This window comes from Elgaria multicarinata, chromosome 4 (genome assembly GCF_023053635.1).
Source record: "Elgaria multicarinata webbii isolate HBS135686 ecotype San Diego chromosome 4, rElgMul1.1.pri, whole genome shotgun sequence".
Taxonomy (NCBI): domain Eukaryota; kingdom Metazoa; phylum Chordata; class Lepidosauria; order Squamata; family Anguidae; genus Elgaria; species Elgaria multicarinata.
Window position 1 is genome coordinate 41,146,938 of NC_086174.1, and position 16,988 is coordinate 41,163,925.

General features: G+C 38.6%; 1 protein-coding gene across 1 annotated transcript in view; it reads left to right on the forward strand.

Moving 5' to 3' along the window:
• The window catches only part of CAPN13 (calpain 13), a 114,944-nt gene extending 98,427 nt beyond the window's left edge, over positions 1-16,517 (forward strand). The window contains exons 22-25 of the mRNA XM_063125393.1: positions 10,712-10,767; positions 12,678-12,868; positions 15,013-15,034; positions 16,482-16,517. Coding sequence (XP_062981463.1) covers positions 10,712-10,767; positions 12,678-12,868; positions 15,013-15,034; positions 16,482-16,517 — 305 coding nt within the window. The remainder of the gene's footprint in view (positions 1-10,711; positions 10,768-12,677; positions 12,869-15,012; positions 15,035-16,481) is intronic.
• Positions 16,518-16,988: the final 471 nt, after the last annotated feature.

The following is a 16,988-nucleotide window of genomic DNA, read 5'->3' on the forward strand; positions in this document are numbered from 1 at the left end:
GAGCCTACTTGCTGCTCTCCCATTTGCTTCAAATAGGGCCAGTGGGGCAGCAGTGCCCACAGGGGCTCTCCCAGTGGGAGGGGAGAATTGTGTTCTGCCGCCCTTCCTGATCTGCCAATCTGCCGCCTGAGCAGGGGATTCACCCTGCCTCATGGGAGGGCTGGCTCTGCTCTATGCAGGGAATTTTTTTTAGGGTGTTTTCTTTATCTTTTTTTAAGGTAACATTCTCTTGCACTAGGAATGGATGACACTGTATGTTTCAGTTCCTACAACTTGCAAACATTTTGAAGCACAAGTTCATTCAATCCCATTTCCACACCAGTTTGTGAATTTCTTAGTAAAATGTCCAAACAAAAACACATATGGGTATTGTATGTGTTTCTCCTATGCTATACATTGATGTACATATTTCTCCTAATGCAAACATTAGGGGAAATACATACACAAATGCATACGTTAGGAGAGATGTGTATAAAAATGCATAGAATTTTAAATATATTTCTCTATATGTATTTTTGTGTGCATTTTTCCTTAATGTACATATTTTTGTATGTATTTTTTTATAGAACTGCATCACAAAATATGGAGAAATGCAGAAATTGAGGATAATTGTGTCCCAGTTCACATATTTTTTTCCAGAAATGAAAATGACTTTGGTTCATATTAAAGTGCAAACTGAACGAATTTGTCCTCCATCCTTACCTGTAACAATATAAAGGTTAAAATCATTTTCTTAGGTGTTAATACGCTTTAAGAAATTTCAATCTAGTCCGGAATCTGTTGTTGTAAATCAATTAGCTCGCCAAAGATTTTGAGAATCAGGAAATACACCCTTCCCTAGGGTCACCTGAAAGGAACGCAATGCAAAATGCAAATAGCTCAATGATTAAATATATTATTCTTTTCAGATACAGCATAATGAAAGTGATGAAATGCACAATCTAATCCAGCTCTTGCTCCCTGAAATATGTTCTGAAGTATAAGTCCCAGCTGAATTTTCTTTTTAGAAATTGCATCATGGCTTTTTTGCCAGAGAGTTGTGGCACTGTAGCAAGCCCAACCACCTAAGAGTCTGCCTTTAAACCAGCTGTTGATGTTTTTTTTTTTTAAAAAAAGTAGGAATAAATTCAATGATACAAGCATCCAATAAAGCAAGAGGCCCCAGACCCACTTTTCAGCCCTGATCCAGCTCTAGTCATGCATGAACAAGGACCAGATCTACACATTGGCAGAATCTACACTACTGCTTTAAAGTGTTTTATAACAATAGTGACAACTGTTGGAGTCCAGGGCAAACTTTATATACAGTTTTCAAACCATTTTCAGTGTCATATCCTGCTTGGTGTAGATCTGGCCCTTGTGTCAAATCATTACAGAGGTGGAATAAAAAGCAGGAAATAACACCATGAAAGCGGTATATAGAATGTGGATTGTTTCCCAGCAGTTATCAGTGCACTTTAATACCGCTATAAAGGGGGGGCGGAGCTGGCCGCCTGAGCAATGGCGGGTTTCTTCTGAGGCTCTAAGCGGCGTTTGCCGGAAAAAGCAATTATCTCTCTTCTAATGGGCATAAATCTTTGAGCAAACGACAGAAAATGATTATAAAAGTCACAGGAGCTGGAAAAGCTGAGAGATTTGAAGAAGGGAGGTGAGATGATTGATATTTAATACAATGTCTGTATAAATGGCAACACTATCGAAACCGAAAGTAACACTGACGCAGTTTAAAAAGAAGGAATTTATGCTTGCTGGACATTGATTTGTGTTATAACCTTTCATTCTTATCTCACATGGGAAAGATTGAAATGCTGGCTTTGTAAGGTGGAAGTTGTTGATTGGATTTATTGGCGTGGTGAGAAGGGGGGGAGAGAAGGTGGAAGAAGCTGCATTCGGCATTCGGTGAGGGAGATGTGGGAAGCTGAGAGGCTGCGAATGATTAAACTGATCCCCTCTAGTGAATGCTGTTGTGAACTGGATATTCCCCCCCCTCATGAAGAAAGAAAAAGTGTTTGATATATAACAGAGAAGCCAGCATAAGTTGCTAAGGAAGCGAGTTACACTCTAAGATTTATGCCCTACCCAGAAGAGTCCCATGCCTAACATTAAAAGAAAGATCAAAAGTTGGGCAAAGCTTAATATACAAAAAAAGAAAAAGAAAAAAAAAAAAGAAAAAAGAAAAAAAGAAGAAAAAAAAAGAAATAAGAAACCTTCAAATTATATATAAAAAAAAAAAGGAACTTTCAAATCATAATTTGGCATGCCTCTCCCTCCTGGAAAGGACAGCCCCTGGAGTTGAGCAAGAGGAGGAAGATAAAGACCCAGTCCCTTTGGATACAATACCAAATAAAGAAAAAATATGACTGAAGGAGGAGAAAGTGGTAGTAACCCTCCCTCGTTGATGGAGATCAGGCCCATTATAGCTGAAAATAACATTGTTATATTTTAAAAAAATGGATCAGCATATGAGTGAATTTAGACATTAATTGTGTATTTAGCGGATAAAAAAGGTGGAAAATTCGGATAAGATCAAAAAGATAGAGGCTAAAGCGGACTTGGACCAGAAGGAATAAGAGGCTTTTGAGAAATCAACTAATATACAATTTAAAGAATGGGTACTGTGATCGATTGCCTCGGAAGATTAATCTAGTAGATCTACTTTTTGAATAAAGCAGCTAAAGGAGTCGCAGGGAGAAGATCTTAGAGAAATCATCGTGAACTGGTTCAAGGAGCTGTTGCCGATATATCAATAGACGGATTGGATCCGGATCGAGTCCATCGTGTGGGGGGGCAAAACCACAAAGGGGCAAGAGACATTTTGGTGAAATTTGGTAATTATTATAAAAAAGAGCAAATTATGAAAGAATTGAGATTTAAGAATCAGATATAATATAAAGGCAAACCAGTGTAAATTTACAATGATCTTTCTCAACGTACATTAAATTGGAGAAGTAGTCTTAAACTAATAATGGAAACATTAATGAAGAATGAAATTCCTTATGCATGGGGTTACCCGGTTTTTTTTAAGATTTACATATGGGAGGAGGGAACACAGAGTAACCTCATTGGATCAAGGTAAAGATTTGCTGAAGAGGCTGGGTCTGGATGGGGAAGCAGATGGGGCTGGAGTGGGTGGGGGAGGGAATGAGGCTGGGACATCTGGAGAGTAAGAGAATTGTTAATTATGTTTGGAGATAATTGCAAATAAAAATGCTAATATAGAAACCTGCCGGCCAGGCACAGCACTGCCTCCCCCCTCCCCCTTTAAAGTAGATGGCTGGAGTACTAGACTCACGGGGATATGGGGGGGGGATTAGAGTGGGGGGGTGGGGAGGGGGGGAAGGTAGGGGAGGAGGGATTGGGGTAGGAGGGTGGGGGTTTTATGTATGGAGTTTGTGTTTTTATGTAAGCAAGTTTGAACTGCTGAGCACAAGGGATCGGAAGAGATTTCAAAAGGGTGATTATGGATAAAAAGATAAAGGTATCAACACTCAATGTTAAAGGTTTAGGGGCAGTCGTGAAAAGGAAGAGAATAGAACAAATGCTTAATAAAGAGGGATCAGATATTATAATGATCCAAGAGACACACCAAGGCTCCGAGAATTCGAATATGATAAAATTAAAGTGGCTAGCCTATTATGAAAAGTCATTAGGGACATCAAAAAAAAATGGAGTGGCCACTTTGATTTCAAAAAAAAGTGGGTTTACATTAGAAGAGGTAAAAAAGGATGATAAGGGTAGATATCTTATGTTAAAAGGTAAAATTGAGGGAAAGGTCTATACTTTGATTAATGTTTATGCCCCAAATGAGAGGCATAGAGAGTTTTTTATAAAGTTGTTTAAAGAAATAGAAGAATTTAAGGAGGGGTATGTTATATTAGCGGGGGATTTTAATATGGTTATGGATAATAAAAGAGACAGGTCAAATCCCACTAATGTTGAAAAGAGAAACAATATGACTATATTGAATAAATTAATAAAAGAAAATGATTATTTAGATTCGTGGCGCTTACTTAACGGGAATAGGCCTGGATTTTCATATTTTTCCCCAGTTCATCACACATACTCCAGGATAGATCATATATTTGTTTCAAAAGACTTTGCAACGAGGATTTGTAAAATGGAAATGGGGGTAATAAAAGTAACTGATCATGCCTTGTTAAGTTTAGAATTTACAGTTAAGAAAGATTATAAAGAGGCATATAGATGGAAGTTGAACACAAAGATATTGAAATACAATAAAATAGTAGATAAAATTCGGAAGGAACTGTCGGAGTCATGGGAAATTAATGAAAAAGGAGGAACAGCTGGGTCAGTCATTTGGGACACCATGAAGGCTGTAGCAAGAGGAATCTGTATTAGAGAAACATGTAGTTTAAAAAGACAACAACGTGCAGAACAGGAAAAGTTAGAGATAGAAATTAAAAACTTGGAGGAAAGATATTGGCGAAGTAAAGATAAATATAAATTAGTGGAAATACAAGCTAAGAAGAAACAATTAGAAAATTTAAATATAGAAGAGATTCAAAAGAATTTAATGTATATGAAAAGGGAATATTTTGAAAATAGTGATAAGAACTCGAGGTTGCTTGCCAAGCTCACACAAAAAGAAAAAGGGAGGAATGGGATAGAAACGTTGAAAGACAGCCGAGGGAATTATTGTCATGCAATGAAAGCTAAAATAAAAATTTTTCAGGAATTTTATCAGGAATTGTACAAGGGTAAAGAAATTCAACAAGAAAAGGTGGAGGAGTATATTGGAAGGTTTATAAAGAAGGAAATAAAATCAGAATATAAGGAGTTAATGGAGTCAGTAATAACTCAAAGAGAAGTTGAAGAGGTTATTGATAAGTTAAAAGTGGGTAAATCACCAGGAGCAGATGGTTTGGGTCCAGAATATTATAAGGTCTTCAAAGATTGTCTAGTTCCAAAATTAATGGAACTTTATAATAGGATATTATCAGGAGAGAAGATACCTGAATCATGGGAACATTCAGTGATAATTCTGATCCCAAAACCAGATAAAGATTTGACTAATCCCGATTCTTATAGACCTATTTCTTTAATAAATCAGGATGCTAAAATTTTTACATCTATTATGGCCAAACGATTAAATAAATTCTTGGCAGAATATATAGGAGCAGATCAATGTGGGTTTGTGGTAGGAAGACATATGCATAATTTAGTGGGTAGAGTTTTAAATGTAATAAATGTAATAAAAAAAGCAAATATTAAGGCAGGTATTATGGCATTAGATATTTTTAAAGCTTTTGATTGTGTGAGCTGGCAGGCACTAAAGAGTATTATAGATAAATTGGGATTTGGAAATAAATTTAAAAATGTAATAGAACAGCTATATTCCCAAAATACGGCGGTAGTGGTGGTAAATGACGGACTTACTGAAAAGATACGACTAGCCAGAGGAACAAGACAAGGATGTCCGCTCTCGCCGGTCCTTTTTGTAATGGTTATGGAAGTTTTGGCGAAGGCACTAAGGGAGGATAAAGAATTAGAAGGAATTGGAGAGGTAAGGGAAATAAAGCTAAACATGTTTGCGGATGATACTTTATTGACCATTAAGAATCCATTAAGAAAATTAGAAAGAATTAAATATCAGTTGAGGGAATTTGAGGAAATTACAGGGTTAAAAATAAATTGGTCTAAATCAGAGATGATGTTGTTTAACTATACTAAGAGGGAAGAAAAGGATTGGGAAGTTAAGGGAATGGAATTGAAAGTTAAGAACGAGATTAAATATTTGGGAATTAAAATTACAAAAAATCTAGAGAATTTAGAAAGGGAAAATTTAACGAGGTTAAAGAAGGAGGTACTAGAGAAATTGGAAAAATATAAAAGATTAAATTTATCTTGGTTTGGGAGAATAGCTTTGATAAAAATGAAGATATTAGCTAAAATTAATTTTGTATTTAGGATGTTACCTATAAAAATATCAGAAACCGAGATAAAAAGTTGGCAAAATATTATTAATAAATATTGTAATGGAGAAAAGAGAGCAAGAGTGAATAAAAATAATTGGTACCTAAGCCAAAAAAAGGGGGGAATGGGTCTCCCAAACATAAAATTATACTACGTAGCAAATAGATTAAGACATGTTGTAGAAGCAATTATGGGAGTAGGAGATTTATATTGGATGGAAGAAAAAATTATAAGTAAGGTAGAGATGAATCTGGAGAATGTTTTTTTTAAAGATGGAGGAAGAAAGTGGGTTGGAAGTATAGATAATCCACTCCTGAGGACTCAATGGGAAATTTGGAGTAAATTTAAAGGGAAGCTGCTTCCGAGCAACTCTCCCTTAGCACCGATAATAATGTTAAAGAATTTCCCAGAGGATCTAAAGGGTAGATTATGTAAAATATTAAAAGAGAAAAATAAAATAAAATTAAAGGATTGGGTAAGAGATATTAAAACAAGAGAAGATATGGAAAATTTGTTAAAGGAGAAGAAGCTATCTTGGCTAGAATATGGTCAATTAGAGCAATGGAATAAAAAGTGGATTAAAGATAATAGAATGTGCAGAAAGATGACGAGGTTTGAAGAATTAGTAGTAAGTAAGGAGAAAGGAAAAGGAAGTAGTATAGTTTCAAAAGGATTAATGAGTGAAATATATAAAATATTGTTAGAGAAGGAGTTTAGAGAGAATACAGAGAAAATGATTTGGGAATCAGATTTGAAGATACAAATAGGGCGACAGAGCTGGGAGGGACTATGGAAACAAAGAGTGTTGAGAAGTTTATCAGTAAGAATAAAGGAGAATTATTTTAAAATTTTATGGAGGTGGTACCTAACCCCGGTTAGATTGAATAAGATAAGTGATCAACATTCAGCAAATTGTTGGAGAGGATGTGGGGAAAAAGGAACGTATTTACATATGTGGTGGCAATGCAAATATGTACAAAGATTATGGAAGATGGTGTTTTCAGAAATTGAAGAAATAGTGGGAATGAAAATAGAACAAACACCAAAAATAGCATTGCTGTCACTATTTGAAGATATAAAGTGTGGAAAAGGAACTATAGAGCTGATATCGAGTTTGTTGGTTGCAGCACGATTGATGATAGCTAGGAACTGGAAGATCCAAGGGGAATATTCTATTGAGGAATGGTATAAAGTAGTATGGGACATAGCCATTAATGATAAACTGACATGTAATATTAAGTGGAGAAAAGGCGTAACTAAAATAAATGAGTTCGAAGGAATCTGGAAACAGTTCCTAGTGTTCGTGTTTACTAAGGGAAGTGGGAAACCACCAGCAGAAGAAATGATTAGATTTTGGACTCAAGAATGATCCCGAGGTGGGGGGTGCACATTTATGTTAAGAATGAAGATGTTGTAGAGTGATAAGGCATATGTAATAGTTTTTGATATTTGTACTCAACAATTATTCAATATGTATGCAGCAGATATTTGATGTATTTTTTTTCTTATTGTGTTAGTTTCAGTTATATTTTGGAAATGTTTATCTATGTTTATATAGTGTTGAAAATGAATAAAAATTAAAAAAAAAAAAAAATACCGCTATAAAGCAGCAGTGTAGATCTAGCCGTAATGATATGGTATGTGCAGCTAGCTGTGTGAGAACGTGAGGATGCACATCTGAATGCACATCTGGTTCAAAGCAATACAGTGCAGATCCTGTGTTATTCTCACTTGGATGCAGAACTAGAATGCATGGAGAGCTAGTGTGGTGTAGTGACTAAGGTGTTGGTCTGGGTCTTGGGAGATCCGGGTTCTAGTCCCCACTCGGCCATGGAAACCCACTGGGTGACTTTGGGCCAGTCAGAGACTCTCAGCCCAACCTACCTCATAGGGTTGTTGTGAGGATAACATGGAGAGGAGGAGGATTATGTGCGCCACCTTGCGTTCCTTGGAGGAAAAAAGGCAGGATATAATGTAATAAATAATAGTAATAATAATAATTATCTAACATATGCCTACAATTCCAAGCCTAGCAAGTTATATTCATGTCTCTTTATACAAATGGATCTCCTTAGCTGGGGCAGCTTTTCTTCTCCTTCCTTCCTTCCAAATGGGACTCCTCCACCACTGAAGAGTCAAAAGTAGGAGGAGATGTGCACATGAGGACATGTAATCCTCTTGTTTATGCCTTTAATGCTCGTAAGACAATGTGTAGCATAGGGGAAGGGGTGCAGAGCATGGATTCACTCCTCTGCAGTAGGAATGATCTTGGGTCTGAGAGTCAAGTATCCTACGGGCCCAGATGCTTTCTAGGGGCAATAGGAGTGCTCCCACCTCTATAATGGGAAACTGGAATCAGCCTGGGGCAATAAGAGCACATGAAACAGTCCGAATATACATTCTCCAGTGCTAAAGAGACAAACCACTGTCTGGTAAGTGTCTGGTCTCTTTTAAATTGGAACATGCTGCAGCAAAAGTAAATCTTAGGCTGTATGTACAGTTATCTCAGTTGCTGTGAAGGCTGCTCAGCTTAGACAAACTCGTGTGGCCTGCCTTTTGATGTAAGGTTTTAGTTGTATGCGCACATATGTTTTAATGTTTTAACATGTAAGGTTTTAGTTGTATGTGCATGTATGCTTAACATTTTATAACATTTTATCTATTCTTTTTTATATGACACGCTTTTATACTCTGTGCATAACTTTTGTCTATGTAATTGGCTAAAACCTGTATTGGTTGCCTTCAATAAATTGATTGAGTTATTACCCATTATTCTAACTTTTGATCTTTGCCCTAATCTAGATGTTACAGGTACTTTTGAAAATACCTTAGAAAAGCCCTCCAAATTTTATTACAGGAACCTTTTATAGAAAATAACTGCAGACCACAGTACATTTTCATGATTTAGTATGCATACTGATGGATACTAAAAAATTTACGTAGTCTAACTTTTAAGACACACATTTGGTAAAAGCATGGCTCATTGTCAGTACAAGAATAAAATGCAACTCTTTTGAAAGCTACTGGAAAAGTAGTCACACTTCCAGAGCTGGCTACAATTAACATTTAGAATCCACCAATAGCATTCAATTGTTATTTTGCTGAAAGTTTAAAATTCATTATGCATTTCTTCCAACACTTAAAAGTACTGCCCATGGGGTTTCCTTGAGAAAAGATCACTGAGTAAAATGGTAATAAAAGATGGTGTGCCAATAAGGCGTACTGAGAATAGATAGTAAAATAAATAAATAAATAAATAAATAAATAAATAAATAAATAAATAAATAGGCTCATTAAGCCATTACTCTTGTTCCATGGATAACCACACTAATAATATCTAAATCAACAGCATCTCTTTCTTTATCACTCACTTTAAAAAGGAGGTGGAGAAGAAATGGAGATTAAGGCCTTAGCTAGACCTAAGGTTTATCCCGGATCGTCCCGGGGTCGTCCCTGCCTGCTCCCGGGTTATCCTGTGTGTCATTTACATGAACGGGGATGACCCCAGGACGATCCCGGGATAAACCTTAGGTTTAGCTAAGGCCTAAGTCACAGTGAAGACCTATCACTAATTTGCATTTTGAGAATTGGCTAAGCCTCCTAAGGCTGTAGTTTAGCTAAACCCAGTCTAGACCAGTTTATCATGAGCCAGAAAAAGATTGTAAAACTGAATGTCCCTTTAAAATCTTTCCTCTGTTTTACTTTCCTCTCTATTGCTTTCTAACTCAGTGTATCTGGCTGTTCTTTCTTCTAATTCCTCCTTTCTCATGAACTGTGTTCCATGCAGAAAATGCATTACATGCCATACTTATTACTGAGATACTAGGTAGTTTACGTGTGTATTGCCCTACCTCCTTTGACAGAAACCATGGTTTCTGTTCCTGGCTTGTTTCAAGAAACCATAGTTCAAACCAACTTTCATTCTCGATTAGATGTGAAAAATGGGCTCAGTTAAGTAGGAAGCAGATGCTTCCAATCTCCTCCACACAGCCAGGCCAGAGGAAAGAGGAGGAGGGCACACAAGCCCAAAACTTGTCTAGATTTATTGGCATTGCGCTAAACTGTGGCTTAGTGGCTTTTTATTTATTTATAACATTTATATTTTGCCCTTTTACCACCTTAAGAAACAAAAGGTGGCATACATAATGTTCCTTCTCTCCATTTTATCCTCACAACAACAACCTTGTGAGGTAGGAAGGGCTGAGAGTCTGTGACTGGCCTAAAGTCACCCAGAAAGCTTCATAGCTGAATAGGGGCTAGAACCTGGATCTCTCGACCCCTAGTGCCACACTTTAACCGGTACGCCAAAGTGGTTGTGTCCGAATTGGGCCAATATCTCTGGCAAACAATTCTGCTCTTGTTCCATTTTGCCCCCACGGCACTTGCACAGGCTGTATGACTACTTGACATATAAATACTAAGTTTTTTTTTAAAAAAAAAAATCCCCAGGCTGCAGCCCTGTGCAAAGTCACTTGGCAGTAAGCCTTACTAAACTGGACGGGATTTACATCTGAGAAAATATACACAAATTGCACTGCCTGTGTTTGGATTGTTTTCTTGATTACTTAATGGAAATAAACTTCATTTCCTGAAGTTTAATGTTTGCAAGGTTGCCTTTTAAAACTTTAGAATTAGAGGTTTTAAAATATTATTGATTGGATAGAGTGGTAACTAGAAGAAATAATACACACGGTTTTATAGAATTGCTCCTTTTTTCTATGGTTTTACAAACTCTTCTCCATTCTTATAAAATGAAGTTTTCTTTTGTGCTCTCCAGAGGTATTTCGCAATTTGTCAGCAGATGGGAGAAAAATCTGTTTCACTGAAGACGAGGTGAGTGGTACTTATTTCCATTTTGTTCCTTTATGCTTTTCTTTAGAGTTTCTTGTTTTTATCTTTGGAAATAAAGTGCCTCTCAAATCAGACTGAAACATTTTATATATATTTTAGAGCACAATACAGAAAAAAAAACTGGAGTGGAATGGTTCACAGTAAATTTTGAATATGCATTTTACTGTGTCTAGTGCTGTGGATTTACATTTTGGTGTTTGGCAGTTTGGGTGGGTGGGGAAGTATTCCTATCAGTTATTCCATTGAAGACAATGTCTAGACAGCCATATTATTTTTTTGATTTCTGGGAACCAAGGTTGGAGCCAGCACTCTGACCTCGGTTCCCAGAAACCACACTCACCCCTCCGCCTCCTGCACTATTCTCTCCATACCAGCTCCTTCTCTGCACTCAGGAATGGAGTTATGCAACATGAGCTCTTCTTCCCTCCCTCTCTGAAGCTCCCTGGCTAGACGTTCAAAATCAAGCATCTAGCAAAAACTTTAGGGCAGATGGAGCATAGAGGAGAGGATCTGTTCTGCTCTCCATCTGTCCTGCGTTGGATAGACATTAGCTTCTAAGGTTGGATGCTTATGAATTAACACATTTGCGCATTTATGAATTTACATATGCAAATTTAGAAGCTGAAAACAATCTAATTCTGTTGATGGAATGTCCATCTGGTGCTTAATCACCAGATGGACATTCCTCTAGTACTGGAAATATCACAGCATCCCAGATGTGAGTAGTTGGATACATGAATGTCCCATTTAAAGATAGAACCTTTTCAAGGTGGCATGCAAGATAAACAATACATAAATACAAGCAATATACACATGTTCCATAACACACTATAAAAATGACACCAATAAAACAGATTAAAAAAACACCTTTACACTAAATTATGGAAGGAGGGCAAGTTTCAAATGACTTGACACAATTTATTGGAATTTGCCTCTCCTCTTCACTGTTGCAACCTGCCTCTCTCTCTGGCCTAGACAATGATGGTACTGAGGAGGAGGAGATGCCACTGCCTACTTGTTCACTGGGTCACTGCCTAGCAAGCAAGCAAAGGGTAGCAATGATGGGAAAGAGGATGAGGAGCAATAGCATCTGGAGACAATGGCGGTGAGAAGGTAGACTCAGTGAGGGAGGAGGTCCACTGAAGGGTGCCTTGCCAAGGGCCAGCAAAAACATGAAGTCAGCACTGGCTGCAAACTTAAGAGCATAAGGCCGTGGTTCTCAACCTCCCTAATGCCGCGACCCTTTAATACAGTTCCTCATGTTGTGGTGACCCCCAAACATAAAATTATTTTCGTTGCTACTTTATAACTGTAATTTTGCAATTCTGTTTTTAGACCGTTGGTTGTCTTATTATTCTTTTCATGGTTTTAATTTTTCATGGTTTTAATTTTTGTGAACCACCCAGAGAGCTTCGGCTATTGGGCAGTATAAAAATGAAATAAATATTTTTAAAAAAAATCGTGGGAAAGTCCTGGCACCTTCAGACTAGAGCTTTGCAAAATCCTGGGTGCTCAAGGTTGGTTCTTTAATTACACTCTGTACATGGCCAGAGGCACTCCATTATCCAAGAAGACGTCTCCTCCTCGCCAAAATAAAAGGAAAATTCGGGGCCAGGCTAAAAAACAACATTAAGTATAAAGGTTTAGACGGGTGGGGGGGAAGTCCTACAGCCCCATCCAGCTGCTTCAGACGCTAAATGCCGCCTTCACCATCCCTGCTCTAAACCAAACTCCCTCAGTTCCCCCCCCCCCGCTTTTCCTCAGACTAGGAGGTGAGCGTTGATTGGCAGCCTAATCAGCGCCCAGGGGGAAACCAATAGGATCCACTCCTGCTTGAAAGGAAGGTGAAGTAAGACGGGACGGCCCGCAGTTTTTTGGGTTCATCCAATCAGAACGGGGTGGCCACAGGGGCGGCCAATCAGAGCTCGGCGGGCGCAATCAGAGAGGGGGGGAGGCGAAGGCAGTCGCTGAGGCACCGCGGGCATGAGAAGGACGATGTCCGGAAGGGAGGGGCGCTGGTGGTGGGAGTCGCCCGTCCGCTCGTTCTTTCCCGGAGAGACTCGTCAGCGCAGCACCTTCTGAGGTGAGGGAGTGGTGCGCGTGCACATTTGCAGCCCACCGGCTGCTTTTTTTTTTTTTTTTTTTTTGGTACGCCGACGCTGCTCTCTCTTCCCTCCCACCCGTTTGGGCGCGTGAGAGCAGATGCTGAGGGGGGGAGGGAGGAGTGGGGCCAGGCGGCTGGTCCCCTTTCTCCCCCTCCATCTATTTGGGGGTGAGGGGATGGGGTGAAATTGGGACCTCTTTCTTGTCTCGGTTCCTAAGACCATCGGAAATATGTGTTTTCCGATGGTCTTAGGCGACCCCTGTGAAAGGGTCGTTTGACCCCCAAAGGGGTCGTGACCCACAGGTTGAGAACCGCTGGCATAAGGAGAACCATACTGGATCAGACCCAAGTCCTATATTTAGCCTCATATCCTGTTCTTCACAGTGGCCAACCAGATGCCTCGGAGAAGCCCACAGGCAGGACATGAGGGCAATAGCCCTCTTCTGCTGTAGAAGCCCCAATACATTCAATCAGTGTTGGAGGACACCTTGCCACCAGCAACTTGCCACTGTGCCTGAAAGATAGGCTCCCAGAATTCGAATACCACTGACATTGTGTAATACTGTGGAGTCATGATAATATTCCCACTTATATATATTTTAATTATTTATTTGCAATAGACCTGTTTCCTTATTGTCTGTTTATACTACTACTACTACAACTACTACTACTACTACTACATTAGTAACTATGAGTGTTGCTTAATGGAGAAGGAAAGATATTGCTCTTAAATACAATATTGCCTTGAATTAACAGTGCTAGAAGCTCTGGTTCTGGATGATGTATTCTAAGATAACAGAAAATGAGAAGGAAGGAGCACTGTCTGGGCCTGCACAGAGTTACAGAGCTGTGTTATAATTATGGTTTTAGGAACAAACCTTACTGGAAATTCACATGTCTCCCAGTTCCCTGACACAGGAATCAACCCCTGTTAAATCTTTGGCAATTACTTTCAAAGAGTACCTGTTCAGAAACATTGCCCTCACTCTGAATTGACATTGTTTGGCCTCAGTGACATCAGCATGTAGCCATTTTTGTGAACCACCCAGAGAGCTCTGGCTATTGGGCGGTATAGAAATGTAATAAATAAATAAATAAAACTGATTGGCTATGTAGTATCAAGACACCATCCCTGGTAGATTGCAATGATACATATATGTAATATAATAAAGAGAAAGAAATCCTAACCAGGGGGAGGATACAAAAGCTACAGCTTTTACTAAGGGTAATAGTGGCACAAAAATAAGATTGAAAGAGGTGAATATTCTCACAGGTTTGGAGCAAAGGGAGTTCTACCATTTTCCCTAGAATAGGTAATTTCTGCTCCAAAATTAGAATAGAATAGTTTGTTTGTTTAAAAAACAGCCCTATTTGCTAGTTATATTTTACATTGTCTTTTTTCTGAATGCATTTATTTTCCCCCTTTCTCCTAGTGGATGACAATGATCATGTATTGCTAAGCAGCTGATATGGCTCTATAAATGCTGGTAAGAATTGACCCAGATGTTGCTATAACAAGAATATAGCGTATTTCTCTCTTGCTGTCAGACAGGCTATTTAAGTCCTGCCATAGCACATCAACTTCGATCTCTGAAGCCTCCTAATATCAGTTTTCATTTCCTCATGCTCTTGAACCAAATCACCTAAGTTTATATATAGAGGGAGGGAGGGAGAGTCAGGAGGCAATTCAAGTTTTCAGCCCACACAGCTTAATTTAATGAGTGGATAATCCATTGAAGTTAACAGTTGTATAGAAAAGGGAATTTTAGCAGGTGTTATTTGTATGCATGCAGCACCTGGTGAAATTCCCTCTTCGTCACAACAGTTAAAGCTATAGGAGCCCTACCCTCTTTTGTATGGTCACTCTGGTATAGCTCTTGCAGCTCTAAGATACAGGAGCCCTGTCCTCCTTTTCATATGGTCAGCCTAGCTTATGCATTTAGGACATATTTTTTTACAGTTGGGGGGGGGAGGCAATTAGAAAGCACCAAAGTACATAAAGTAGGGGTGTTAGCTTTTCACATTGCACTTCTGATTATATTTGCTGCCACCCTTCAAGCTGGTATTCACTCTGAGACAGGGAGACTGCAGTTTATTCTAATGTTAATACTGCCTTATTGCAGATTTGGGACTGGGCTAAGTAAGGTAAGAGCAGTTTAGAACAGCCAGATACAAAAGAGGGCAGGGCTCCTGCAGCTTTAATTGTTGTGATGAAGAGGGAATTTCACCAGGTGCTGCATGCATACAAATGACACCTGCTGAAATCCCCTTTTCTGTGCAACTGTTAAAGATACAGGAGCCCTGTCTTCCTTTCCATATGGTCACCCTAACAATGGTGCCCTCCAAAATTAGGCACCCCACAGAATCAGCTGCATTGTAGAGCTGACCCTGGTCCCATAATAGATGAGCTGGTGTGTCCAGATAACCTGACTTCCTTAGGCTGTGATTCTGTACCCATTTTCCTGAGAATAAACCCTATTGAACTCAATGGAACTTACTTCTGAGTAGACATGGATAAAGTTGCATTCTAAATAAACCAGCTGGAATTTAAAAAAGAAAGAAAGACCTGAACCAAAACCTAATGATTGCCTCTCAATTCAGCCTCTGATGAAAAAGAAGCTAAGTTAAAGAAAAAAGATCACATGACCTGAAAAAAGAACAAATGACGATGATGACAACAACAACAACAACATGATTCTTCCTGCCTTTTCATTAGTTAAAGCAATTGGAACTGTGGAGTTGTCATGGGCCCTGTTCATACGACACCTTAAACCATGGCTAAAGCTGTGTTTTAAGATGTCTTCTGAACAGGGTCATTAAAACCTTCAGAAGGTTTGTACATACTGGAGAGTAGCCACAACCTTCTCATTAGCTAAATAGGAAAATAAATTGTATGAATATGCCATCGTGTCTAAACATACATATTATCTTAAGAGTGAAAATTAAAATGTTACAAATTTGCTCAAAACTTGGATTGCATTAAAAAAAACATATTGGCAAAGCAAGGCTCATGCAACATCTACAAATATGACTCAGGGCTCCACTAAACAAGCCACTCACGGAAGTTTTTGGGTCCATTCTATGATGTCATCAATGATCAGGACATCTTCCATAGTATCCCCTAAAAATCCCGGTATGAAAAGAACCACTTTTACTGTGGTAATATCCAGGAAAAAGTGGGATCTTGCTCCACTAGATGGTACTGTCTCAAAAGAAATGAAGCGATGGAAAATATTCAATTCAAAGCATGTCGTGGTCACCCCTTTCCACCTATGTAATGCAGCCCATAACAATCACACCAAAGAACCTGGAAGCCTAAAGCCCCAGGTAAGCAATGTGATTTCCTCTTAATACAGAGATGCTCTTAAGGTGCATTTGTATGCATGTTTAGAAAGAAAAATGTCCTACAGCAGACTGGGGAATGCTGGGAGTTGTAGGGCTTTTTTTCTACCTAACCATGCATGGATGTTTATACAGAAGAACCTTGTATTGGTGATTAAATTATGATGCATACTTTTGATATTTGTTTCATAAATTTCACAAAAATGGATAGGAAAAGTATTTTGGATTAATTTTTCTTTGTGTTTTTCAGGCTCAAGTGAGTGAAAAATCCTTCTATGGAAACTGAGTCTGAAAAGAAGATGCCACTGATCAAGGAGGACCTCTTCTGTAATTGGTGATAGAATGGGACATAATCTTGAAAATAATTACCCAGGTGTTACCCAGAGGGGACATCCACAGAGGACAATGATGAAACTTTATGGAAAAGATGTTTAAAACTACTCTGTCTGACTTATAGTTTACTGAAGGTTATGCTCTCATACAGTGCAATCTTGTGCATGTCCTCTTAGAAATAATTCCCACTGAATTCAGTGGGACTGACTGCCAGATAAATGTATATAGTCTTGCAGCCGTAATGTTTTAGATGTTATTTTGACTGTGTTTCTGTGCTTTAGGGTTTAAAAAACGTTTTATCGGCATTGTAAGCCCTGTTGTAGACCAAAATTAATAAATTTAATCAATACATTCAAACCTTCACCACAGGTTTGACTCAAAGGTGCTAATTAACCCAGGCAGCAATCCCTTGCACACTTACTTA